The sequence below is a fragment of the Parambassis ranga genome, chromosome 20, assembly GCF_900634625.1.
Source record: "Parambassis ranga chromosome 20, fParRan2.1, whole genome shotgun sequence".
Classification (NCBI taxonomy): Eukaryota; Metazoa; Chordata; class Actinopteri; family Ambassidae; genus Parambassis; species Parambassis ranga.
The window spans coordinates 257,721-284,589 of NC_041040.1; the positions used below are offsets into that span (position 1 = coordinate 257,721).

At 41.7% G+C, this 26,869-nt stretch overlaps 1 protein-coding gene across 1 annotated transcript in view; it reads left to right on the plus strand.

Moving 5' to 3' along the window:
• ofcc1 (orofacial cleft 1 candidate 1) overlaps positions 1 to 26,667 on the plus strand; it is a 67,245-nt gene extending 40,578 nt beyond the window's left edge. The window contains exons 18-24 of the mRNA XM_028433384.1: positions 1,051 to 1,305; positions 3,195 to 3,447; positions 3,745 to 3,908; positions 7,475 to 7,634; positions 21,508 to 21,708; positions 26,295 to 26,433; positions 26,594 to 26,667. Coding sequence (XP_028289185.1) covers positions 1,051 to 1,305; positions 3,195 to 3,447; positions 3,745 to 3,908; positions 7,475 to 7,634; positions 21,508 to 21,708; positions 26,295 to 26,433; positions 26,594 to 26,667 — 1,246 coding nt within the window. The remainder of the gene's footprint in view (positions 1 to 1,050; positions 1,306 to 3,194; positions 3,448 to 3,744; positions 3,909 to 7,474; positions 7,635 to 21,507; positions 21,709 to 26,294; positions 26,434 to 26,593) is intronic.
• The last annotated feature ends 202 nt before the right edge of the window (positions 26,668 to 26,869 follow it).

The window sequence follows — 26,869 nt, forward strand, 5'->3', positions numbered from 1 at the left end:
GTGAGCGTGCACCAAGGAACTGGATTCAACTTCAAATAGTTTACCACTTGAGAAAGTATTAAACTCCTCACATGAGGATGTCTTTTGTTTTGAACACAGCTGTGTGAGGTTCACATTTCAGCATCAGTACAAGAGGGGAATAAAATTGCACTGCTTCATTTTGATATAAGTCTAGCCTAATTATTTGGTGATGAGGGTGGGGGAGCAATACAATTGATTCTGTTTTTCGTCTTTAGGCAATGAACCATTTTCCCTAGATACACACTACAAAGTGAATTCCAACTGTGCTGTGGGACACAGTGGTGAGACACAGGGATGTCCACAGGCGTACGCCTTAAGTCACATTATGTGATGCTAAGCATAGCTGTACTGTAAACACCTACTTTTAGCCTTGTTCTAATTACTATAAGCCAGACAATAGGGGTCATCTTTATCTGCATGTGTTGACAATATAAAATGGCATGTTGCAGTTGTGTATATATACATATGGTGAGTGTTGTCATAGTATTACAAGCCCATTCTAACACAGATATACTTTCCTTTCCTTTCCTTTCCTTTCCTTTCACGACTCCATCTGTGCCCTCTGTATGAAAGGGAATCGTTGAGCAGGCCTGACAAAGGGCGGCACAGAGGAGGCAGAGGTGCTGAGGGAAGCTGAGCACCGCTGGAAGGGATTCCTATCAGTTTGTGTGTGTGTGTGTGTGTGTGAGAGAGAGAGACAGAGTGAACACTTGTGTACATGTGTGAATGTGTGTCAGCTCGAATTTCCCTACCTTTCATGTTTACTTCATGCATTTGATATTGAAAAAAAAACATATATGAAATACTGTATATTATAATTAAGTACTGTCATTCCAATTATTGTAATGTACTTAGTGTGGAAATGTACTTGTTCATGTTTAAATCATCTTTACAGATGCTGGCACTCATGACTAAATAAAAAAAAGGGAATAAATTAAAAAAGAACTTATAATATGTAATGTGTCACATAAAATAAGTTTTGTCTAAATAACAATACAAAGAAATCGATCCTCTTCTATCTTAAAACAGATCAGCACCGATTGGACCTACTTCCTGTCTTCCCTGCCTGTCCGACCGAGCCCGCCTGGCCCTATGCATGCTGCCGTCCGAGCTGGGCCTGCCGTTGCCCCGGCAACAACAACAACTGCATAGTAGCTGGCGTGGTTCCGTTCAGCAGCTCGGCCTCATTATGCTGCTGCTGGCTTTGATGTGGTTTGTGAGGCTCTACCTGCATTACTGCAGCCAGTGGCTCTACCTCCAGGCCATAGCAGTTCCTGTCAACAAGTGAGTTTGCTTCCTTTGATATTGCCCTGCACGCACACACACACACACACAAACACACACACAAACACGTATGGAAGAGGAACGCATGGATGCAGACAATTTGTGAGCTTACACATTGTTGCATTAACAAAACAGAAGACACACACATACTGTACATCCTGTAGATTTTCATAGTGTTTAGGCTAATTACGCACATAGGACAACAGACAGAATCACACCATTGTGGGATAGGATGTGGAGGAGAATAATGAGCAGGAGAGAGAAAGAGGATGTGCAGTGTTTTTGTGTGTTGGCAAACACGCAGGCTGGATACACCCAGATCATCTGTTTGGAATCCCCCCATTAACATTTTAACAAGACTCTCTCAATATTAACAAACCATTGCTGGGGGAGTTTGCTCACCACACAGATTTAAGTCCCAAAAGGCTACATTATTTGGAAGGAATTTATTGTTATTATTTGGTGCACAGCATTGATAATAAACAGCAATAAGATACCACAGAACTGTTAAATCACATTGCAATAGCATATGGTGCTGATTTAATTCATCACAATAAAAAGGGCTGGCTGCAAACATGCATACAAGCAGGTTTTTATTACGATAACATGTGGGTGCAAACATCGTGTGTTAAATCATGGAAAGTGATAGAGGAAGGCGGAGGAAGGAAAAAAAATATGGCTGAATTTGAAAAAAAAAATAATGGAATGGGGGCGGATAGGAGGTGAAAAAAAGCAAAAATGTGAAAACAGAGGGGGTCAACGTTGGATGACAACTTCCACATGTCCAAATCTGCTGCTCTCCCTCCGAGCATTTCTCTCTCCATGCAATGGCCGGAGCTGGTGGTGCCCATTGAGAGAGAGAGAGAGAGAGAGAGTGAGTGACAGTCAGAGTGGTTAGTGTGGTGACAGGCATCCCTCCCTTCTCCCTTCTATCTTCTTTTTTCCTTTCTCTCTTGTCTATCTTTCCTTCCTGCCTCATAATCCAGCCCTGGACATTATTAGCAGCTGCCCACAGTCTCTAGTGTTGCTTCAGTTGCCTCACAGAAGTAGGACAACGACTGTTAAATATGTTCAAAATGTTCCACATAAGTAATTCTTAGAACTGAAACTGAAGTACTGCTCAATATCTAAGTGTGCGTTTTACCAGTGTAGGATCTTTTCTGTGGTCGTCAATGGTTAACAGCATTTGCTACTGTTCATGTTAATAATTTAAGATTCAATAGGTTCCTATATCCTAATCCTCGCAATCCATCAGGACAATAGAAGCCTTTAAAGGTATCAAAAAATAACAAAGTCCTCTGTTTGTTGGTCATCCAGTCATCTCTGCGCTCTAAAAAGACTTTCTGAGGTTTATGTCTGCTAGCAGATTTGCTTCAGATAAAACACCAATGGACCTCCACTGTCAGATTAATGGACAGGATCTGAGAGATGTTCAACTCTTGGAGCAAATCAGATGGAAATTAATGAGAAAAAACTGGACCTCTCCTCTCCCACCACTGGCTCTACCTCCTCCTGACTGATGGGAAGATTAAGAAACTCATGAGGCTTGCTGTAAATGGGGAGTCTATAGCTTTCAACAGGGGCTTTGGAAAAGCTCTGTCATGTACAAGCACAGGTGTTACTGCTCTTACTTAAAGTGTTTGTTAACTTTAAAACATTTTGATGTCTTAATCTGAGCTTAAAAACAGTGTTCTTTAGAACATGTATCAGCAGTAAGCAGTACAATAAACAACCGCCAATTATAATTGTCATCAAACTAATTAAATATGATTTAATCAACCACAGATTTTTAACAGTGTGTGAATTGCTGGAACCAGCTGCCCTGCAGCTGCAAAGCATCACAAACACAAATATGGCACACACATATTGACACGTTCCTCTCTCACCAGATTCCAGTTTCACGCACACACGGTGGACCTCGTGTACCAGAGTTCTTTGCTCCACACCCGGGAGGAGCTGGCGATGGTAGTGGTAGGTCCCCTGACCTTGAACGCAATAACGTTCCTGCTGGTTCTGATCAGATGGGGCTGTCAACAGATATTTGGCTCACTCCCTTCCTTCACGTCAAAGTTTATCATGGCTCAGGGAGTGTGGACAGTCCTCGACCCCCTGGCAGTCTTTGCAGTGGACGCCGTCCTCGGGGTAAGTCACTTAAAAATAACTTGGACACTTGTGCACTTTAAATAGGAGTTCACTTTATCTTGGCAAAGTGACTTTAGATTACAAAAAAAAGACTGGGAGGGTGGTGAGAAAATGTGCAAGGTTAGATGTCTTTTTTTGGCGCTGGGTTGGATTTTGTCAGTTAAAGGAAGACTGAAATATCTTTGTGCTGTTACCTTAATCATTTGACAAGAAGTAGAAACCAAATTTTAAAAAAAGTACAAAATTATTCCAAACCTTTATTGTATTTGTGATTTTTTTTTAAACTTGTCTCTCTAGCGTCTCGCCTACAGCCCCGACTCACCGGTGGGGGATGCAGCCAAGCTCTACTGGCACTTTTATCAAGTTGACCAATCAGGCGCAGCTGGGTTGATCATCACTCTTCTTATATATGCAGTACTTTTTCTGCTTTCCATCACCATCCTCTCCATTTACCTGCTCAGGTGAGACACACAGAAAAAAGTAGTTCCTTTAACACCTGACATTATGCTTGTTTACAATTCGAAATAATAACAAATAGGTTAAATGATTTATGCAGAGACCAGGTATATGAGTGTGTATACATTGAATTTCTATGAACCTTTTTTTTGACACGACATCTGTGTGGCTAATTTGATAGTAATAAATAGATTCTCCCTACAATTTAAAGGAACAGACCAACATTTTATGAAAATTGGGTGATAACTGTCTCCCCTAGAGTTTGATGAGCCCATTTTTGTGCTATGCATGTGTATGTGTACATACACATACCATTGACTATGCTAAGCTAAGCTGCTAGTGGTGCTGCCAAACCAAGACAATGCATGCATTGACACAAAAATCCCACTTATCTAACTCTAGGGGAGATGGTGAATAATGTGGCATGTTCCTTTAAGGTATGCAGCAAGCACATTTGGCAGTGCACAGTGCATGCTAGTGCAAGAGCATCTCAGTCCTGTTTTTGTCACATTGCTCTTTAACCTCTGACATTGAGTTTTGACCTTCATGGCTGAAACACATCACAACTTTAACATTGAAGGCAGTGAAGGATCCTTTAGGTACTTTTGAATGGACACACACTGTCCCTGCAGGCTATGAAGAGGAGGACCTTCTCTGAATCAGCTTACTATTCTCAACCACCAGTTGTCCGTGTTCAACCCCACCTCAGCCACCATTTCCTTCCCTCCATCCTCCATCCACAAAAAGCACAAAAAACAACAGGAAATAAAATGTTGACCTAATCCATTTTGATTTTATAGTCGCATGGAATTACTTATGCATCAAAGTCACACATCTACACACACGCACACTAAGCTGTTAAACACAACAGCAAAAGATACACACATGCGCCACAGAGTCGCCTTCTCTGTACACACCATAGGCTGGAAATTGGAAAAAGCATTTGTAATTCAAAAGTTAGATGTGTTTTGATATGGCGTGAACATGTAACCCCCTTACATTATGCGATTAGGCTTTAGGTTTTGCATGGTTGGGATCACTGCAGGTTTCATACATATTGAAATGGACTGCATATACGTGGTGACGAACAGACATACTCTATTTCAATGCACTGCGTGTTCTGCGTCTTGCAGATTGAGGTCAGCCATGCTGAAGCATTTACTTGCTAGCTTTGCATTGTGATTTAGCATTTCACTTCCCGTCCTCTGTTGTGCTTCCTGATTAGTGTAAATGAACAGACAAAATAAAAACATCTTCATGTATACAAAAGAGGATATACTAAGTTCCTAAGTAAGGCACAAGGGATTGGGAGTCCCTGCTTAGCCACAGATTCCTACTTAAAGGATGACTGTTGCACACAAAAAAAATAGAAGGACATAATTTCTGTAGTGTGGAACTAACAAAGTAGAAGGGCAGGTGATAAATTACTCAATAATGTAACACAATGTTCATCCAAGGTGTGTCCCTCCACCCTCATATAAGACCAAATTCCATTAACAGCTCAAAATGTAAGAAAACCCTTATTGAATTAATCAGTTTGAGATTGGCGGCCGAGGAGAGGGTGCCATCTAATTTCAGTAAGCGGGACGCTTATCGGGATCCAGCTAAATGGACAATATTAAAACAGCAGCCGGGAATAATGACTTCTGCCACTCAGCCGCCACACGGGTTTGTATTGAATGTAGGCCACGAGGCTGAAGCAAGGCTGATAATTTTATGGGTTACAGTTTCCTATTGGCTGCAAGAAAAGGGGCTCTGACACAGACCGTGACCTATTTCTAAAAAAAATGCCTCGGGCTATATGTATAGATAGAATGGACTGTTATCCCCTTTTTAATTACATTTTAGGCAGCCTTTATTCACTCCCTGCAAAAAAAAAATACATGTTACACCTTTATTCTCTTTGAAACTTCATAAACACAAGAAACAGTGATGTCACATTGATAGTGGTGCAGTTACATGCTCACAATTACATGGTCTGAGAGACGAAAAATAGCTGCTGTCCACAGTTATGTCGAGGCTCTGTATGGAGGGGTGTTCAGGACACAATGTCCATGTGTATGTCTCCTGTTTTGTACATTTATAAGGTGGAATCTGTGTTGACAGGCTAATGTGTACTATACTAGTGATTAATGCCTAAAACAAAGGAATGCTAAACATTTTCCTGTAATACGCAAACACTATGTTATATACAACATAAAAGAATCACATACTTAAATTCATGGCTAAAGGAAATTAGCCAGTTCTGAAGCGCAAAGATCCAAAGACGGCGAATTCCTCCAAGAGCGAGACTGCATAAATGAATGAGAAGCACAATTCAAGTGTAGGATGAAAATGAATGCATGCTATTCCTGTGTCTTAGGTCAAGATTCTACAAACATCTCTCTCCCAAGAGCGATGGGGAATGATGCTGAGTTCAAAGCTTTGTACCAGCTTCGTGTATAAATCCTTGTCTCCTTGATGTTGGTTTTATTTGAGAGTTGATTACCCTCTGACAGGCTAGAATCTCTATGGAAGGGCACAAGGTCTGCCGGTTTTGATGGTCAGCCAAGACATTTGTTTACAGACATGGTGTTTCTTTTTAGGGGTTGGCTGCATGCACTCTTGTGTGGCACAAGAAAAATAACACTTTGGTGATGTGTGCGCTCATCTGGAGGTATGAATCAATATGCCTTCCGCTGTGCACAACACATTTGCTTGTGACTCAAGCCGGGCTCTCCAGACACATCTGCAACAAGCACGTCTGTTGCATCTGCCATCTTTGAAGCTCAGCATTAACACTGAAGAACATCCCAGGATCTGACTCCCACACGTTCACAGATGTACAACCACACAGACACCCAGCCAAACACAGACACGGCTACAGTCAGCTTGTGTTAACAAAGTACTTCCCACTCACAGGCCAATTTGTTTGATTCCTTTTGCTATTTCTATTGATCCACTTTTATAGAGCATCATACTGCAAATATGTTCGGCGTAATCAATAAAAGTTATACATGTTTTTTCCAGAAAATCAGTATCATTGTGATTTGACCTCTTTCATGAAAAAGAAAGAGGAAACAGTTATGCATAGTTATCATCATTGACACAAGGGAATGATTTGGCCTGTCACATTTAGGGATGCACTGAAATGAAAATTTGTGGCCGTTGCCGAAGCTGAATAAAAAATTAAAAGCTTGGTTGAATACCGACTTAGGTCAATGTCCTACACAACACTAAACGGTTGATCTAATGCCATGTACTCCATCATCTTCTTTGTGATTCTGTTTGCTTTGGCACTGTCCTTTGCAAACTTTTTCTTCTTTTCAAAGACGTTGGCCACGTATTTCCACACCACCGGCATGTTAACTGGCGTCGGTGACAGCGTCACTGTACATTGTGTGATTGCGTCACACGACACCATTCGGCCTTGCTTGTAACTCAATAAACTGAAGGCCAAATGTGGCATTTTTTCATATATTCGGCCGAATATTCAGTGCATCCCTACACATTTTAAAATGTGACCTTTATGGGGTTGAAATTTAGCATGATGTATCCTCCTAACCTAATCTGCTCATCATGTCTCTTCCAGGTTCCACAATAATGGTCGCATGCTGGATGTATTTCAGCGACTCACAGCCAGGGAAGGAGTGTACTTCCTGCCTCAAGATCTTGAGATGTCCAATCAAGAACTGAACTACCTCGTCAAGAAGGCGGAACAATGGAGAGGCTTCAATGGGGAGAGGCGGAAGGTAACGCATGCCGTCTCCCTTCCTACATGTGTCATCTAGCCAAGAAGCCATTGGTCACTTTAAAGGAGATATTACCTCTGAGAGGATGTATAGGATGGGCTCATTTATATCATTACATTTTCTTTAGTTACATTTGAGAAAGCTGAGAATTCATCTCAGAGGTCTTTAGCTTCATTCTAATTAGTACAAGATAATTACCAAAACAGAAACCGGGCTAGCAGGCTGCCTGATTACCGGTAGTCTGTGAAAACCAATTTCCGAAGATATTTCATTGAGGAGAGACTGCTCAATCAACACATATTGGGATGAATATGAATGTCATAGTGGGCATTCTCTCAGTGTCGACGTCTGTGTGGCAGTTCAAATAAATGCATATTTCCATGAAATTATCATCACGGACAGAGGCTGTCTGAGGTTTGACAGCCCAGCATAGGTCGATGGCAATGACACAGGGAAGGGCAGTGTATTAGCACAGAGCCTACACCCGATGTAAAATCTTTGCATAGTGATTGAAAATGTGACTTGTTGAGATAAGGGAAATAGAATGCAGCGATCAAACTGCTGCCCTCTTTAATTTATTCTGTAGGATTTGTTAGTGGCACACATCGCTTGCTGCTCTCCATGTCCATTAACTCCCATACTCCCAAAACATCAAGATGGACAGGCTCTTAGGAAATTAAGCATTTTTTTTTGGTCTTGAATGGAGGGACTCAACACCAATCTTAAGTGATTGCAAAGTGTTGTACTGGTGTTATCATAAAATCTGTTTTTGCACTTTTTCTCACACAAATATCACGCGCATTTTAAGGGTAAGGCAGGCAGCTGTAAGGGACCCCAAAACCCTGGTTGCTCACGGATAAATGTAAAACTTTTTTTTTCTCATTAGGTCTGCTTTTAGGGATTTATTGTATTACTATCAGCCTCAAAGCCAAATCCAAACAATCGTATTTAGACCTATTTTTTTTAACTTTTGTACTAATAAAGCAATGTTATCAATCCTCATTAAGTTAGACATTGAGTGAGTTTAATATGACATAAATTCATTTTCTTCAGGTTTGCTCATGCTTTAGTAACTGAGGTGATCATTTAATAGTTGGATAGGCTGACCTGCAGTGAGGTCAAACAGGTATTTGAAACATGGAGTCAGGTGAAACCTGGTCCGGCTCCTTCCAGCAACCTAAAGGCTAAAGTATTGGTCTGTAGCTAGTGGATGCATAGAGAGTGGCACATGTTGTTAGTACTATCAGCCTCAAGTTACGTATAATTGACAGAGAATGTTGTAATACTTCTTGAAAAATGGAGAAAATAATAAATATTGCTGCTTTCAAGGAGCAGCTGTAGAATGTACCGACAGGATACAGAAATTTCATGCTGTAATCTAAAAGTTCCTTTTTCTTTAACACCTTGTAAGCCTTAATGAACTGCAACCCTGGCTCTGATAGGTGACTAGACTACTGCTAATGGGATTGTGATGGACCTGTTTATTGGAAGAAAATTGAACCTCACAATGTTTGGAAGACTTTAAAAGCAATGACATCCCCAAAGTTTGTGATTAAGCAAAGGCTTCATTTAGCAGCTGATGGCCCCTTGCTGCAGTGCAGCGCTAAATCATCCATGCATTACCGCATATCTCCCTCCACAGCAACAATTACAGCATACTTCATATTGTACCTAATTTGGTGTTATTAAACTGATAAAATGCTAACACGTTAACATATTCTCTGGCTTGATGAAAATTTAGGGTTATTGCATTTTAACATTTTTACATTATTCAAGCAGACCATTTTTCATCAAAATAAGATGGGCCTTGCCATTATTTCATAATTATTGTAACAATTTCTCCTATGAAAAGGGTCACTTTCCTAACTCAGCAAAGACATATCCCTATTAGACTAATTTGCCTACATGCAAATTTTTGTCATTTTTCCCTCATTAACTATTTATCATAGACAGGGGAAAAAAAAATATATTCATGAAGGCGAGGAAAGGAGCAGCCCGACAGAGCTGAAACTAATATTTTGCAACTCTAATGATTTTTTGCATCCTTAATTAGATAGAATAAGGTTGATATGATTAGGTCAGGATGTAGTGTTTTTCATTAAAAATACATTTCAGAAACTGTATTCCAAATGTGCCCTTGCAATTAAATAATGAATCCAACGCATTCCTTATTATGGACCCAATTAATATCAGAGGCAAGGGCGTAATTTTAATAACAGTGGGCTACAAGGCCTTCATTAGCTGAGTGAGAGAAAGGAGGGATGAGGAGAAGGAAAACAAGGTGCGCACAGGAACAGCAGCATGAGCTAGTTTAAAAAAGTTACTGAACACAACACTCACAAAGGGAAGAGAGAGTGACACAAAACTGCAGATACCTCTAGTGTGTTTTAGCCTAATTCGACACCTGGCTTGCTGCCACACAGGGCATCTTTAGTTTTTTTACAACCTCTACTTTAGCATTCTGCAGAGGCATTTCAGCTGCAATATGTACATTAGACGCCTGAGACCGGAGTCTATACTGTGCTTAAGCAGGCATCCTTTTGTAAGTGCCTGATTTTCTTTAATATCCTGCACACAAGCTGCAATTAACCACATTAACATGCATCATCTATAGGTTTTTGTATGTTTGTCTGACTGCACCCACGTTGCCAAGGTTATCTATGAAGCAGTCTCCATGCACATTTCAACCTGTCAGTCACTTTGACCTGGCAACTCACAGATAAATTAGCCATTTAAGTGGAGGAAAACAGGTCAACTAAAAAACGTAAACATATTTGCAAATGTATGCTGTGTTTCCATTCCCATCAGTTTATAGTATATAAACCTTTTACAAAGCCGGCTCGGTAAGAAAATGGGCCAACATGTGACCTCACAACAGCACAAGCAGGTCATGGAGGCACAGAAGAGCACACCCCGCACAATGACCTTCCACTTCAATTTTGCATTTGTCCATATTTAGACAAATATTAGAAGTCAAATGTTGGCAGCTATGATGACATTCCATGCATTGCATGGCACCACAATAACAACAAGGGAGGTAACAAACATCAACGGGGCAAAAGATGGTTACAGTAGTGTGGGATTTCATAAAAAGATAATGGCTATGAGAAATTATAGTCACATCAGCATCATCTTAACATGTTATGCTTGGCATGAACACACACACACACACACATGCAACAAGCAGGTACAAACCTAATGCAAAGCAACAGTAATCAATTAGGTTTAAACTAGTTTCCTGGATGTGCTGTGCTGTAACTTCAGCTAAACCGCTCTGATGCTGTGTCTCCCTCCAGCACTGAAACAATAAAAAAAAGAATCCACATTCAATAACCAACCTGCAAATGGCCCATTATTATCAAACTTGTAATTTTCACAAGGCGGTCATAAAACATAATCTAATTTTTACTTTCTCACCAATTAACTTTATATTATAGATTCCTCCTTGCCATATGATGATTTGAGTTGCTTCGAGGTTTTAAATATTACTCTGGGGTTAAGATGTCAGCAGTGCAGCTTACTGACTAAGCAATGGGGTTGAATAAGCTTGGGACCTGCCTACATGTGTGCTTTTTTTTTAATTTGAAGGAAAAAGACTGAGTTTCTGTCAGAGACCATTAGCCTCAAGTGTTGTGGATAACAGCTGAGCGAGGGAGGCATTAGCTCACCTAGCAATTATGACATTTTTTCATAATTGAAATTCTTTAAGAATTACCTCACCCCCTTTTTTTGTTTCTTGCTGCTAATTACATACATCACAGCTTTGTAATGGTTAGTGTTCCACCCACAACAGGAAGTAAATTAAATCTATAATTAGTCAATGTTCTTGTATTTTCCCTGCCCTGAAAGACAAATGACACATTGTATTTGTACATAGTTTGAGGGCGATGTCCCCCTCTATTTTTTAGTGTGGAAAACCTAAAGATTTACATGGTAAACTACAACCATCACTGCAGGTTAGTCAGCTACAGGCAAACTGAAATAAATAACCGAAAATCTTCACTTTCCCTGTGCTTTTACTGCTATAATGCTCTGAGCTAGAGTGTAGGCTAGCATGCTCCACATCATAGTAGCAGTTCAGTAATGAGCCCCATTAATTATGTAAAGGCAGTGATGCAGATGGACCTAATTAATTGTCTCCCGTCACCCCCTTGATTACTGTACCTGGAAGGGAGGTGTTAATTTCTGTAATACTTAAGCAGGTACGCAAACTGTTTTGTCGGAGCCACCACTATGACAATGACAGAGTAGAGCACCAGCTTACCCGCTGCAAAGCTCTTTTGCTTGTTAATTCACCAAAAGTTTCCCAGTGGTGGTGGTGGTGACATTGTGATAATTGAAGGAGAGAGGGAGAGATTAAAAGAAGTGGGGGAGAAAGGAGGGAGAGAGGAGCAAAGGGGAGGGAGGGGGTGTTGCATGATGGTGGTGGCCCTGGAGATGTTTTCTCAACCTGATTGCATCAACATTTGCGTACCTTTGCGCCGTTTGTCTCTGTATGTCTAGGTAATGGCTTACCAGCGGGTGAGTTTGGGAACACCCAAGGTGCTTTGCAACAGCAGCATGGTTGGTGGAGAGTAAACCTGTTGAGAGTCAGGCAGCACAGATTGGAGTGTAATCATGACCCAAGTCTGGGAGGCTGGCTGTTAATCATAGGAGATGTGTTCTCCATTTTAATCTGTTGTTGGTGCCACCTGACCAGAATCACTGTCATTTCTGGTCCTTTAATCTTCAATTACTTTGTAAAATGCAGCTATTTGAGATAGAGAAAATGTACGATAAGTCAATACAGTAAAGGGTGAGCCACCTGAGACGCAAGTCTATACTCAAGCAAAAGAAAGAAGAAGTGTCAGGGAGGAAGGTGGACAGAGGAAGCAGCGGGCTGTGACAGGATACACAGGAACCGCTGTCACACAACAATAGAACCTTCAGCCGCTGAATAGGAACCCATAACAGCAACACAGGAACACCAGGAGAGGAGAGGAAGAGCTGAGTGCCTCCGCGGCACAGGAGGGGTTGTATGGAGTCAGAGGGCAACTATTGGTCTATGATGTGTGTGTGTGTGCGTGCATGACCATGGGGTAAACAGAGTCCAACCTCCCCACGCCCCCCCCCCCCCCCACCACAGAGCAGCAGCAGCAGCAGCATGAACCTGTTCATGTACACACAGTGTGTCTGTGCATGTGTGTGTGTGTGCATGTGCATGCAAACCTTTCTGCTTGCCTGCATGTGCATGTCACATTAGAGTGGCTTCTTCAATTACAATGGATGTTTTTTTTTTTTTTTTTAAGTGGACAGTGCTGAGGGCCCCAATGGCCCGGGGGGCGATAGCAAGGCAGGCAGGCATGGACAGGAGCGACACAGCAGCCAGCACAGCATCCACAGTCAGAGCATTAGAGAGCTCAATATGAGATATGACTGCAAAGGCTCCATGCCTACGTTCCTGAAAAGGTCATGGACTTTGCTGGGCAGTAATGTGTGAAAGTGGTGCACAGTGGTTAAAACTGAAGCGGGGGTGGGAGGGAACAGATAAAGATCAAATGTGTTCACCTACTTTCCACTTCACACCTGAGATTGATATAGACAAAACATCTACATGCAAACTGATTCTCACATTTAAAGCAATGCTGGGATTAAAACAGTTTTATCTCAGAGGAAATGCCAGGAAAGCAACATTTCTTAAGTAACAGTCAAAATACGAGCTCTTCTCAGTTCTTTAACGATCTGTCATGTGATCATAAACACAGACAGAAACCTCAAACTACCTCTGTTTTTGTTTGAATTTCCCAAATGGATCCCTGGCCCCACAGTTCCAGCAGTAGATAAAGAGAGAAAGCAGAGAGTGTTCCAGTATGAACTCATCGGTGTGAACACTTTAATTACAGGGAGTGTCAGCCCCATTGCTTAATGTGTCCCTTACAATTAATCCAGGGAGAGGATGTCATTATCTACCAATGTCTGGGCCTGGGCAGGCTGGTCTGTCAAAGTGAGGGAATAAGAGAAACAAGGAAGTGCTTTGGTTAGCAAGCCTACTCTATTTTCAACCTATGTGTCACACAAAAAGGATCTAGCTAAGACGCTTGGATATTGTTTTGAATATTTTGGACACTTGACTCCATCAGTGAGGAAGAGCTTTTTTTCTATAATTTCTTCATAATATGATGCTTTCGCCCATCAGCTGTCAAAACATGTGCAGCTGGAAGAAGTTAAATTGACACCAGGTTTTCACCACTTCTAGGCTTCCTTCATCCCCTCCTCCTCTTCTTCTTCTTCTTCCATCAAGCCTAAAGAGTGCTTGCCATTCAGTAATGTGAAACAGAAGCTGACAAATTGGACTGTTAAAGAGTGAGGAAAGATTCTACCAAGAGCTCTCCAAACATGGACTGAAATCCTACCAGTTCCTGAGGTTCAGAGCCGGGGTTGCTTTAACCAAACATTTTAGTGCCACAGTGAGATGTCATTACAGGAGAAAAGAGCTTAACTGTGTCAGCTAAAAAATGTTACAGGGTGAAGAAATGCAGACAGTACAGGGTCAGTATGTAACATACACATGCAGACACATGCATATATATATATATATATATATATATATATATATATATATATATATATATATATATATATATATATATATATATATATAAAACGTCTGACTCCATGGAGGTTTTAAAGCTTGAACTTGACAGACCTAATTCTTTGTGACTGTCTGTCGTTAGTCACTTCTGTCCCCTTCACTCCCTTCCTTTCCTTTAAAGAGTTTGACCTTGGCCGCTTCCTGTGGCCTGGAGGGGATGAAGAAGTCCTGGTGATTGTGACAGGTGTCGCGTCTTAACAGCCCCACATGACATCCTGAGGAGAGATAGACATTTGGAGGTTTTTTTTTTTTCATAAGGGTTTTTACTCATAACCTTTAAGAGAGAGCATGCTGTGTGTGTTGGTGTGTGCGTGTGTGTGTGTGTGCACACACACTATATCCATGTGTGAAGTCTTACCACTGATTACCAGCTCTCATTTTTTGGTTATTGGCTTGGATACTTATCACCTCCAGCCTCCAAGGCTTGATTAGGTAGAAGCTACTCTAAAGTCAAATTCTGGATATCAAAGGCAATACTGAACTTTGGCATCTGTCTGCCGCATCTTAATATGAAGCCCGGTCTCAATTTTGAGAATTGAACATCTGGAAATAAGTGTTGCATGCACTTAAAATCCCAACCATAAAAGGTTCAGGTTCATGATGATTTAGCTAGTTATTCAAAGTATCAGTGGTCAGTGGTCATGCTAAGAGATGCTTATATTACAATATGCTAATGTTTTAGCCTTACTGGCTTATGTGTGCTGTGTGGTCACATATTTGCAGGCAAATTCTTATTTAACTTAAAGTATTCATGCAATACTAGATTAAAGTGACTAGATTAAAATGTGATTATAAGTCCTTTGTGAATGGAGAATATTTGAAGCTTTGACTTATTGTCCTTTGTTAATTAAAGCTGCAAGTAAACTTCAATATGCTCCAGAAGAAACCTGGAAAAAGTGATCTCCTTAGGGTGCGGGGTGAGTCAGACATGGTGTGGAAGAAAAACGATGGGTTGCTATCTGAGTTGTTTACTGTAGGTAGGGAGTAGGCTTTCTGCAAAGGAGATTAGTAACAGTGAATTATGCATATCTTATTTTCGGGATTATCTCAGGCACTCAGAGATACTATCTCACTGTATAATCGCTTTTAAAGTCGTTCGGTTTATTTTGACTCTAAATTCAGTCAGTTTTGCTTGTTTATCTTTTCTCGAAGTCCAATTCGGTTTGTGTTACTTAGGGATGGAGTTTGTGTGTTATTGCACTTTTAACTATGATCATTCAAGTTGAAAATTTTATAGACAGTGATCTTTGCTTTATGGTCGCAGCAATGTGAGGAGGGTGGGTGGAAGCTTCTGTAACACACTAGCCATTTTGTCACTGTGTGTGTGCGCGCATATATGTGTGTCCCTCCATGCAAATATGAATGGGTTGCCTGTCTTGTCCAGTGGTGCGTTTAACCAGACACAGACCTTTGCTTCAGCCAAATCAGGCCCAACGCAGACAGTGTGCATCCATGCCATTTTCAAGCTGCTCCAATTATATCTGCCGACCGTCCACATATTGGCCAAATTTACAATAATAGCATATCTATTTCCATTCTAATGGCTGACATTGCTTGGCTTATCCAAGCATGTATGTCGATGGTCTTTTATGCTTTGTGGTTTTTGGTCTGTTCCCAGCCATGTGCAATGTGCTGTACCGTGTCTTGGCCGTGTGCATGTGTTGCATGAACCCGATGCGTGGCCATTAAACAGTGGTATGCAGCAGTGCATAAAACAAGTTGGACTTTTTTTCTGTAACAAGCAGAATTAGAATTTGAAAATATATCAGAAAGAAAAATTAGAACATTAAATCCTTAAAGTTAATTCTTACTCTGAGTGGTCACCATCTTGGATACATGGCAGAGGAGGAATGTAAGTATGCAGGTAACACAAATGAATACTAATGCTAGAGAATAGTTATAGTTATAGTTATAGTTATAGTTATATATAATTTAGTATTCTGTATTCTAGCAACTTCCAGAGACACTATGTATGTGTAATGTATGTGCATGGATGAGTGTTTGCATTTGTACAGTTTGACCCTGATGAACAGTCTTTGTGAATGTGTACCACAGTACATATGCATTGCATGATGTTCTGTGTCTATAAGTCCATGTTGGCGTGTGTGTTTGTATGCCTACATGCTGTCTGTATCTGTGGCATGAAACCAGTGTTCAGCAACCAGGCCTTGAACCTGGGCCAGCTCTGTCAGAAATGATGGTGGAGGAGTGGAAGGATTGACCCTCTATAGCTCAGAGAGCCTCAGTGCACAGTACACCCCCTCCACACACACACACACACTTCTACTCCCCCACTCCTCCCCATTGCCCCACAACCCTCCACTCCCACCCTCCCCCCACTCCCTGCTGCATAGCCCCCAAGCGCCCGCAGGCGTTGGAGATGCACGCATGCGTTGCCTCACTGTGTGGGGCTTTGTCTGTTTGTGAGCACGGGTGTATGTGTGTGTTAGTATGTAGATGAGTGTTACTGTTTCTGTGTGTGCATGTGGACAAAAGAAGCATCCACATCTACCTCCTCTCTCACTTGGCAATAATCACTGATGCTCCTTTCAGCTTTGTTTTGAAACGTACAGACAAATCTGTGTACGTGAAATCAGTCGTAGTGGTCTAAGGCTCAGTGGTGTCCATGCATTGGTTGATGAAGGTATTATAGAATAGGTAATCCATTGCTATGATAATTCTAAACAGTTCTTGGTGAATCATGCCAATTCTGTAGCTGCACAGCAGTTCTTGGTATCATGACTCAGATTTGGTTCATAAAATTCTCGTACACAAATTTGGCCAAAAATGATGTGACTTGGCTCCAAATACATCACTTTAAATTAGCTTTGTGCTCAAAATAGTCCTTTTTACAACCTCATGCCTTTGATACAGACTGGTATGCTACGTGCCGAGCATATACAATCAAATTCAAGCACCATCCACCTGCAGATTAACCGTGTCCAGCCCCAGCCATGGTTCAGACCCCTAAATCCAGCTTGTCCAGGTATCAGCCTTAGCACCTTAGTTCTTACTTCTCCCTATAGCTGTAAATCTCTTCTCAGCCAAACTCTATGTCCAGCTCCAGTTCTACCCCTTTCTCTAGGTGCCATGGCAGCCACAGCCACATCCTAAATACCAGCGCCCCAGTACTACCACCATCCAAAATCCAAACCCATATCCCCCAACTCCATGGAGCTTCAATCTCTTCCCATAGTCTCAGTCCCAACTACAGCCACAGCCGGGGCTTCCATGTGCGACTGACACATAAATAACCAAGCCTGTCCGCCACCCAGGCAAATTCAAATGCACCTGTCAAAGTGATGAAGCACCCGCCCGCAGGGAAGCATTGTTTACATTTTCACTCCACTCTTTGCAAAAGTGAGATTCTAATTATTTTCCCACTGTAAATTAAAGCCAAGTGGGACAGAACTACAAACCAAAAGGTTCATGGTGGTGGTGGAGAAATCCCCAGCCCTCCCACAGTACGTACGAATTGGTGAGAGGTGGGAAATAGCTGAAGAAAAACGAGTGGGTGGCAGACAGAGGGAAGGTCAGCTGCTTTTGTCTTTAAGAGGGGAGAAAGCACGAAAAAAAAAGGGGGGGGGGGTGTTCATACTGGCTGTATAGCCAAGACTGTTGTGCTCATTACAGACAGGGTCTAGAGAACGCCAACCAACTGGAATACATTATGCCCTCACATTTCATACATAATAATGTGCCAAAAATGTGCTGCAATATTTTTCATACCAATGGACACAGGCAGAGACAGAGAGATAGAGAAAAGTGAGGTGGAGAGACGGAGCAGGGAAATGTTTAATTAGTCCATGGGAACATGCAAATGGGAGGTAAAATTAGGAACAGAGGAGGGGAGATCCAGGGGAAGAGAGAGTGCATGAATGGTAATGATGGCTATCTAGTTTGGATCAATCATTAAGGGGGGATCATCAGGGGGACTGACAAGCCTGTTTGTGCCCATGCCTTAGGCTCCTGTGCTGGACAGTAGCCAGCCTGGCTCAGCCTGCTGCTCACGGAGACTTCTCCTTCTCTCCTCCCTTCACTCACACACACACACACACACACTGGCACACACTTCTCATACTACTATTAAGATGTGTGGCATGCAGTGTGTGCAAACATACATGTAGGTGGGCAAACAAACCCGAGACTGTATAGTCCGCACATTTCCAAATAATTAACTCACTCTGGGGCTTGTGTTTATTAATCCGTGATGCATCCACCCTGATGGCAGTGACTCAAACGAGGAGATTTATTTAACTGTGTTTGATTTCTAATTTGTTCTTGAGGCCTGTAGAAAAGTTAACTGCGGGGTTATGAGGTCAAGTTCGGGAACTGTTTTGGTTGTCAGCTTACAGAGTCAGATTGAGCCATGGAGGAAACGGACTCCAGACACTCTGTTTATATCTGGCGTGTCACAAAATGGTGAAAAGCGTCACACACTGACAAATGTGACAGCCAATGACATGTGAGAGGAAATAACACTGTACCTTTCCCAGGCTAGACCAGTCACATTACTAGACCAGTGTGTCACCCAGTGGAAAATTACTATTTAATTCCTTGCCCTCTTTTTTAGCTGTTAGTTGCAAGTTCAAGGCGTAATTTAGGTTTAAATATGGGTCACTCTTTATATATAACACAAAGAACATCCTTTTTAGAACGTCGTACATTTATCCTTTTATCTCTGTGGCAGTGTTGCCCGATTTTTGGCTTCAAAGTGACAAAAGTAATAAGTGGCAGGATTTCCAGATTCATTGCTTGACAGACTTTCTATTTGCACACACTTGAATAAAATTGACAGGTCAGACAAATTTTATTACAAGTCACAGTGGATTTTTTTTTAAAAAAGAAAACCTTTCCACAGGCGCCTGCATTTAAAGACTGATTGCTTTTATTCGGCATTCATATGCGATATGGTATGATTCGGTAGGTGTGAAATCGCATCTTCTCCCAGAAAGACAGACAGACTATATTTGTGAACTGCATGGAGCCATGTCTGCAGCTGTGCCATCCCCACTTCCTGTGCCCCTCCTGTCCCTCCCTCCCGTTCCCAGTGTGCATTTGCGGTAATGTCTACAAATCCTGAAATTTATGTCCCTGCTGGAAAACATGGTTTGCTGTTTATAGTCCTCCGCTAAAAGAAATCAGGCCCGTCTCTCCTGATACAAGTCAAGGGACTGATGCAGACTCTATCAGATTTCTAAATACAGACCCCAACGATAAATCCTGGCTTGATTGGGTTTGAATTGGGTTAGCTCACTTGAATGCTATCTGCTTAACCCACAGCTGGCCTGTCTGCTCCATGCAGGCATTGAACCTAAATCAGTCACTTAGTGCTATCAAATGGAACAATGGTGGAGTGGAGAGAGCACTCAAGCTAGGGCTAGAAGCCAGGCTAGCACCATAACGCAACACAACAGACCAGAACAGAGTAGTGTAGAGCAGACAGGCCCCTCTAATGCTCTTTCCTTTTTTGTGTCTCGGCAATGATGCTTCCTGAGAGCCATGGTGCATTGCATGAAATGGCATCACCCAAACCGAACACACAAACACCTTTTCAAGCTTTTGTCTAGTCTTGTCAAGTGGATTTCACGTGCTAATTAGCGTAGGATGGTGGCATGGCTAACATCAAAAAAATCTATTTTCATGCAAGCCAAAATACATACACATGCACACCACACAGGAGAATTTAAGCAGGTGTGTTTAACCAAAGTGACTTGGAGTACAGAAGCTCAATCCACCGTGTTTCTATCACCACTGTACAGCTTGGTTTATAAAATCCTGGAGTGGAGCCACAATTGGGTCATAGGCACACTTCCTGTGGCCAGCAGAGGAAGAGAGGATGTTTTCTTACTTTTTTTTCCCCCTCCTCAACATTCGTGACTTTCAATGTTTGTGATTTCTTACTTCATCATAACCAAGCTACGGGCCGCAAAAAAATCTACGATTTCTACACACTCTAAGTTGTGTTTCCTCAAAAAAGAAAAAAAAGGCAAATCACCACACACATGCTATCCAAACAGACTGATTGCTGCCTTGCAGAGGTGGTGATTACTTAAGAAATTCAGGTAATCAGTTTCCCCCAGTGTGGGCTATAAGGCAAAGCTGGAGGCAAGGAGCAGTTGAGGCGCTTTCACTAATGAGCATCTGAATTAGAGTTGAAGAGATGCATCCCAGTACATGCACATCCCCAACACACACACACCTTTTTTTAGGTGTTATTTCTAATCTTTTACACTTTGACAATAAGGTTCTTTTTGCTCACTAGGCTGTCTGCAGTTTATGCTATGTCTCTAATTACATGTGGGGGTAATGGCTCCCACTGTTTTCTCAGCGAAGTGCCTAGAGTTGTGTTTGGCTAACCGTTAACAAAGTGTGGGGTGACATCGATATACAGCCAAATTAAACCTCTCCTTCAGCTTGACCCTGCCACTCATGGCCCGGCTGAATGAGTTTGCCTTTTTCCTTTTTCTGTATTTTTAGAGGAATCATAATTACGCAGCCAATTAGGGGGTCACCTTGAAAAACTTCCTCCTCGTTGTGACTCTCTCTGTGAGTGTGTGTGAAGTTTTCACTGCTGAGTCTTTAGCTCTGAGTTAAAGTTTAAATTATGACCCTGTTTAGCACTTTAGGTCTACTTTGTGCGCTGTGCTTTTACACAATCAATGACAACTTAAAACGTATATGCAAAATCTGTATAAATGTGTTTCATTGTGCTGGTGTGTAAAAATATATAACAATAATTCAACCTTTATTTGAAATGGATATAAAGAGGGAGTGTGTACTCATCTGTCTTTGTGTTAATGCATAAGATCTATGCTCATTACGAGCCTTTACCGGCAGACACTCTCAGTGAGCGAGAGCTTCCATGATCTTCACACATGGATGACTTCGAGTTACATGACCTATATAACATGTTACACGCCCTGCTTGCTCCCCTTCTTTCACCCTAATAGGGAAGGGCAGCATATTACAGGTGTGTAAGCCCCAGACACATGCACACATTCACACAGAGAGAGAGAGAGAGTCATAAACACGCCTGCCACCCTGATGATTCAGTAATCACAAACACAACCTGTCTCTTTACCTGCCACAGATCAGACCTGTAGCCCTCATGCACCATTAGCCTGCTGTGTGGCTGCAGTCACAGCAGACATATACAGTCACAGTATTAATGTCAGTGCAGAAAACACAAGTACTAAATGCAACACTGTTCAGTATGCTGCTTTTTCTGTGTTTTATTAGGTGGCTGTCTATGATTATATCTGGACAACAGAGGACCCCTTGTCAAACTCTGCAGCCTTGAGTGATGCACCGCACAGAGAAGGTGCACCTTTACCAGAAGGTGAAACCAGCACCCACGTGTCAATCTATACACTGTACCTGAACGGGCTGAAACAAAGATACAGGCACTTCCTACGACAACCGGATGGAGCCATCATTGAGGTGGGTTATCAATGCCATGTGTAGACGTATACGTATTCATAGGGTTCCCTCAGCTGTTTTTGGAGACACCTTTTCACTGTTAGAGCCTTGAAATGAGGATGTAGGAAGTCAGATTCTGTCCTAAAATACATTGTCTTCAGGTAAAGTGAGGGAGTGACAGAGGACAGGTAGAGGTGGTTGATTATTCTCCACTTTTGCCATTTTTCTTCCTCTCACTGAAAGGGATGGGGACCAAAATGCATACAGAAACTTTTTTTCACTGATCAAAATGCTTCCATTCTGCAACCCTTACTGTGATTATTGAAGAGATACAAGTCAGAATAATACCCCGTTCACACTGGGGGAAAAAATGTGGCTTAAGCAGGATTCGGCCGCATTCTGATCAATGACCGGCCTGAACGGACTCTGTATATTACGAGGTGCCACCTAGTGGTTTGGAGGACAGCAAACATGCTGGATGAAGCCGGATTGAGTGCGGACACAAGTGTGTGCTAGCCAGATTTGAAAATAGGTCTGAACGCATCCAGCTTAAAGGCTGTCTGGGCTCAATCCTACTCTAGCTGGAATGACTTTCTCCAGTGTGAACGGGGCCTAAGTCATCCACAGATTGTTGTCTAATTAAAAGTATTTCTTTGTGACAACTGCAGGAATGTATTCCTTTCCTCAATCATTCTGTCAGTCCCGGAGCAACCTGGACCATCTCAACGAAATTAATATTTTGAAGTTTGAATGAGGAATGAGAGCATTACACGCACTAACAATTAGCTCTGAGGCTCTGTTGCGTTCTAATGGTTCTCAATCACACTTTGACTGATGGCGCGCCCATGTGAGTAAACACACCACATGGTATATCTATTACTGGTGTCACACTGTCTTTGTGTGTAGCCTCTAGACCTGTGCATAGCAGATGAGGCATCATCTCATGTTCATAGACACACAGAGCACATACACACACACACAAATGTAACAAAAAGTTAAAATCTCCAACACACACTTTTCATAAACACACCAACACAGATGCTGACACACATGTATTACACTAATAACATTGACACACACACTGTAAGCTCGCTGTGAGAGACACAATCCATCCCTGACATTTCTGCTGTGAAAATGCATCCTTGCTATTCTTTAAACTGTGAGGAAGGTTTCATAGAAGCCACCTTAAGTGAAAGACAGGTGTCACTGTCCTTGGAAAACACACACACACACACACACACACACACACACCCACACACACACACACACACACTCCACTGTTGCTCTCTTTTCTCATACACACACTGTGTTCCCTTGGGTGTTGCTGTCTGTTCTTCGCAACTTCACAGGCATCGACCTCCAGCAGCAGAAGGTGCCGATGGCATCCTCTTTCACCCGCTGGTAGCAGGGAGCGATAACACCCATGTTCAGCGACTGAGCTGGTATACCACGCCATTTCCCCTTCACCTCGCAGCACAGTACCCCACTTTACATATTCAAAACTAATCCTCCCCTGAATATATTGACTGATTTTATGTATAGAGCAAGATCTAGGAATCACCAAAGGGCATCCCGTGCACTTGGAAGAACACTTGAGCTGATTTTATTAGCTCTTTATATAAATCTGGAAGTGATACATACACACTGCAGCAGGGTGCTGTGTACAAACTGGCCTTCAAATGTAAGGTGACAGCTCCTTGGAGACAAGAATAGCCAAAGAGGTACTTGTATGGAAATTAAATTGATAAAAAAAAATACAATATAAAATATATCATGGAAGATCCGGTGACCAGAGTAATACATTCCTTTACTTAAATATATATTATTTTAAAGTCATTTTCTGTTGAGGCTTTATTCACTTAACCAAATAATAGCACATTTTACGGTGATGCACTTACACTGCTGGGATATAGCATGAATTTTTTAGCAAATAAGAAATAGACTGCACGACAGAACAGTATGTGCAGTATATTACTTTAAATCTCTGTACTGTGGAGGACTCAAATAGGTGGATCATGAGGGTGAAAATGTAATTAGACAGTGTACTAACGTGACTCCATTGCCGGGTAGTTAAAAGGATAATCCTGCTACTTAAAAAGTCTGTTTCCATTTACTGAGGAAATATTGACGGATGGCTCATTTCCTTTAAAGAGTTCTGTTTTTGCAGGCAGTGTCCTGGACGCCAAAGCCCCAGAGGACTTCTTCCCCGCCCTTAGACTAACATGACCACAGCTCCGGGGGCCAGCAGCTTTGCATAATATGCACACATTTCCACCCAAAATTTGTCTAAATTAACAACTTAAAAAGTAAATCCTGGAAGAAATGCCCTGAGCTATAGACACTAGGCACTGTTTGGAAGGTGTATCCTGTTTGACTTAAAAAGTAAGAGTCATGAGAAACTACACTTCTGCTGTTTATTCAGCCATTATTGAACTATCTTTGTTGACTGAAACTTTATCTTTGTGTCTCAGCGATGGGAGAAAAGTTGTGTGGATGTGTTGTTGTAAAAACATATAATGAAGTCTTTATTGACTATTGAATTGTGTTTAAAGAAAGTTAATATTAATGATCCATCCTATGCTGTCATTCCGTCTGTTGCCCAAGGCGGCTAAGTCTGTAACATTGACCATGTTGAAGGAATCTTCTCGCTGAATCACAACAATACAAAAAGTTAGAGCTACATTCCCATCAGTGTGCTCCAATAAAACACATTAAAGGTAAAGTGAGGTGTTGCTTTTTCAAACACCCATTACCTATAAACAGATGTTCCACAGCTGCCAAACCACAAAATGCACTGCTGACAACAACGGTTAGGGCCCAAAATTATGCAGGGAAATGCATCTATATAACCTAGGACCTTCAGAGAAGGACTCATAACCACTCTGTCTGTAGAAACAAGATGGCTGATGAAGAAATTAATGCAGGCAAAGTCATTATCTTCCCTCCTAAAACCACAGTGGGTTTATGTCCCCCTGTGTCGTATTTTCTCCGGGGCTAGCATTTAAGTGTCGATGGACTTATAAAAAGATAGGACAAGCCAACTGTGCTGCTTTTGTCTCCTTCCCTCCATATGGGAGGCAGCAGCATATGCAAGAACTGGCTCAGCTTCTGTAAAACTTCCATTAAAGATGCACAACTAAGGCTCTGCCAGCTTGAATATTACCTCTCTGTGCAAATTATTTATGGCTTGGAAAAAACGCTGATGATGAGCATCTCCTGCGACTTGTATAAATAAAAACACTTTTCTCTGCAATTTCAGCTGCGCGTTTCTCCTCAATTTTTTTTCCCCTTAACTGTTAGAAATAAAAGGTGTGCACTTTCTTTTCTCATGGCGAGGTTTTAACTTTTAATTATCTTATGTTCACGAGGAATTTCCTGGTGTTACGATGCTTATAACTTACACATATGATAATAACAGTGAATCTAAAGAGCAGTAAAAAGCTAGAACCAGTTTCCATCTTGATACAACATCAAATCTCTCATTATCAAGGACCTTTCTCCCTCTCCATGACTCAGCCTACTGTCTATCTACGCATGACAATGACTCCTCACCGGACTAATATTGACCTAATTTAGCATGCAGAGAATATGAAGAAGTTAACCTTTAGAGGAAAAAAAAAAAACACCTTGCAGCAACATTAATTGACAAACCGCATCAATTCTCCCTCCTGCCCCTCTTTTGTAATTACTCTGCCGCATGTTTGATTGCCGCTGCGGAGCTGAGGACCTACGCTTCATTTGCCGTGAGGTCATCGGCAGCCCTCAGAAATATGAATTTGATTTTTACAGGAAGTGATTGTGCGCTGAATGCTGTGTGTGTGTGAGTTGTCTTTTCTAACACACACACACACGAAGAGAGAGAGAGAGAGATGGGGGAATGTCCTTGGCTACGTACTATATGTTGCATGAGGAGATTAATGCCTCCCTGGCAGCCATATCTGCTTAGCAGGAGGACTTCTCCAAAGTACACCGCATGTAATTATCTGGCAAGTTTATACTAGTTTTAGATAAAGAAGCACTCCTGGAACATTTTTCTTTTTTTTTGCTGCTCTAGCTGTGTAATGAGCCACCTTTCATTTTTTTAAAAAGACTTTTGCTTTTAATATAGTTTTAATTTTTACTTATTGTATTGTTGTATTAAAATATAGTTAGTTTCTTCTAATAAATGTATAGTTTATCGTTCCATAATGGCTTATACCTGTGACATTTCCTATCACTGTACATAAGTAGGCCAGCTCGGAGTTGTGAGAGCTGTTTCCCCTCTGGGACGAGAGGTAGTGTGTCATATAAAGTCTCCATTTCTGCTTCTCCTCCAACTTCACTCTAAGCACCAGGACAGAGGAGAAGAGACTATGCATGACAACACTACTCGCAGGCCTGGAGGAAAATAGCAGCTCTCCTGCCAATCTCAGTCACTGTCATCCAAGTTCAACCTGTACTTTATGATGCTTGATACATATGGCCCTGGGGACTCCTGAAACAGTTTGGTGTATCATCCTTGCACTGCTCATTTTATTTATTTATTTATTTATTTATTTATTTTACCTTTCTGTTCATGTTGCCCAGCTGATTAAAGCATGCGTTCTTTTTTTTTTTTTTTTCTGAAGGTGGTTGGTGACTTGGACGGAGTGGACAGTGCCACCAGGATGATGGCCTGTCCCGGTCAGAGCTCGGCCAATCAGAGAGAGGGAAAGGGAGGCACAAGCGCTTCGCTGCAGCTACGGAAACGGAAGAGACTGTTTGGACGTGAGTCACTCAAACAAGCTTTTATCATAATCACATGCTCAGCAGTCCCAGTCGCCTCATGTTACACACACACACACACACACGCGTGTGACTGTCTTACAGATGCTAGCCAAACCGCTTTTTATTTACACAGTTTCATCAGGTGTTTTGTTTCCCTCAGGGTCCCATCGTGTGGAGCCGGTAGGAGGAAGCGGGTGTGGTTCCAGTTTTGCACTGCAAGATCTAAATGAATGATTTTAAAGTGGAGACACATATATTTGGGCATTAAACTGATGTCACATGTATAAATCTCTACAATATGCTGTAGAAGTTACCACAATTTACAAATTTTGAAGAAAACACAACAACATGTTCTAAATATTGATAAATAAAAAAAGCAAAAGGTTGACCAAGCATTAAAAATCGCACTGTCCTTGAAATCCTGTATGCAGCTAAT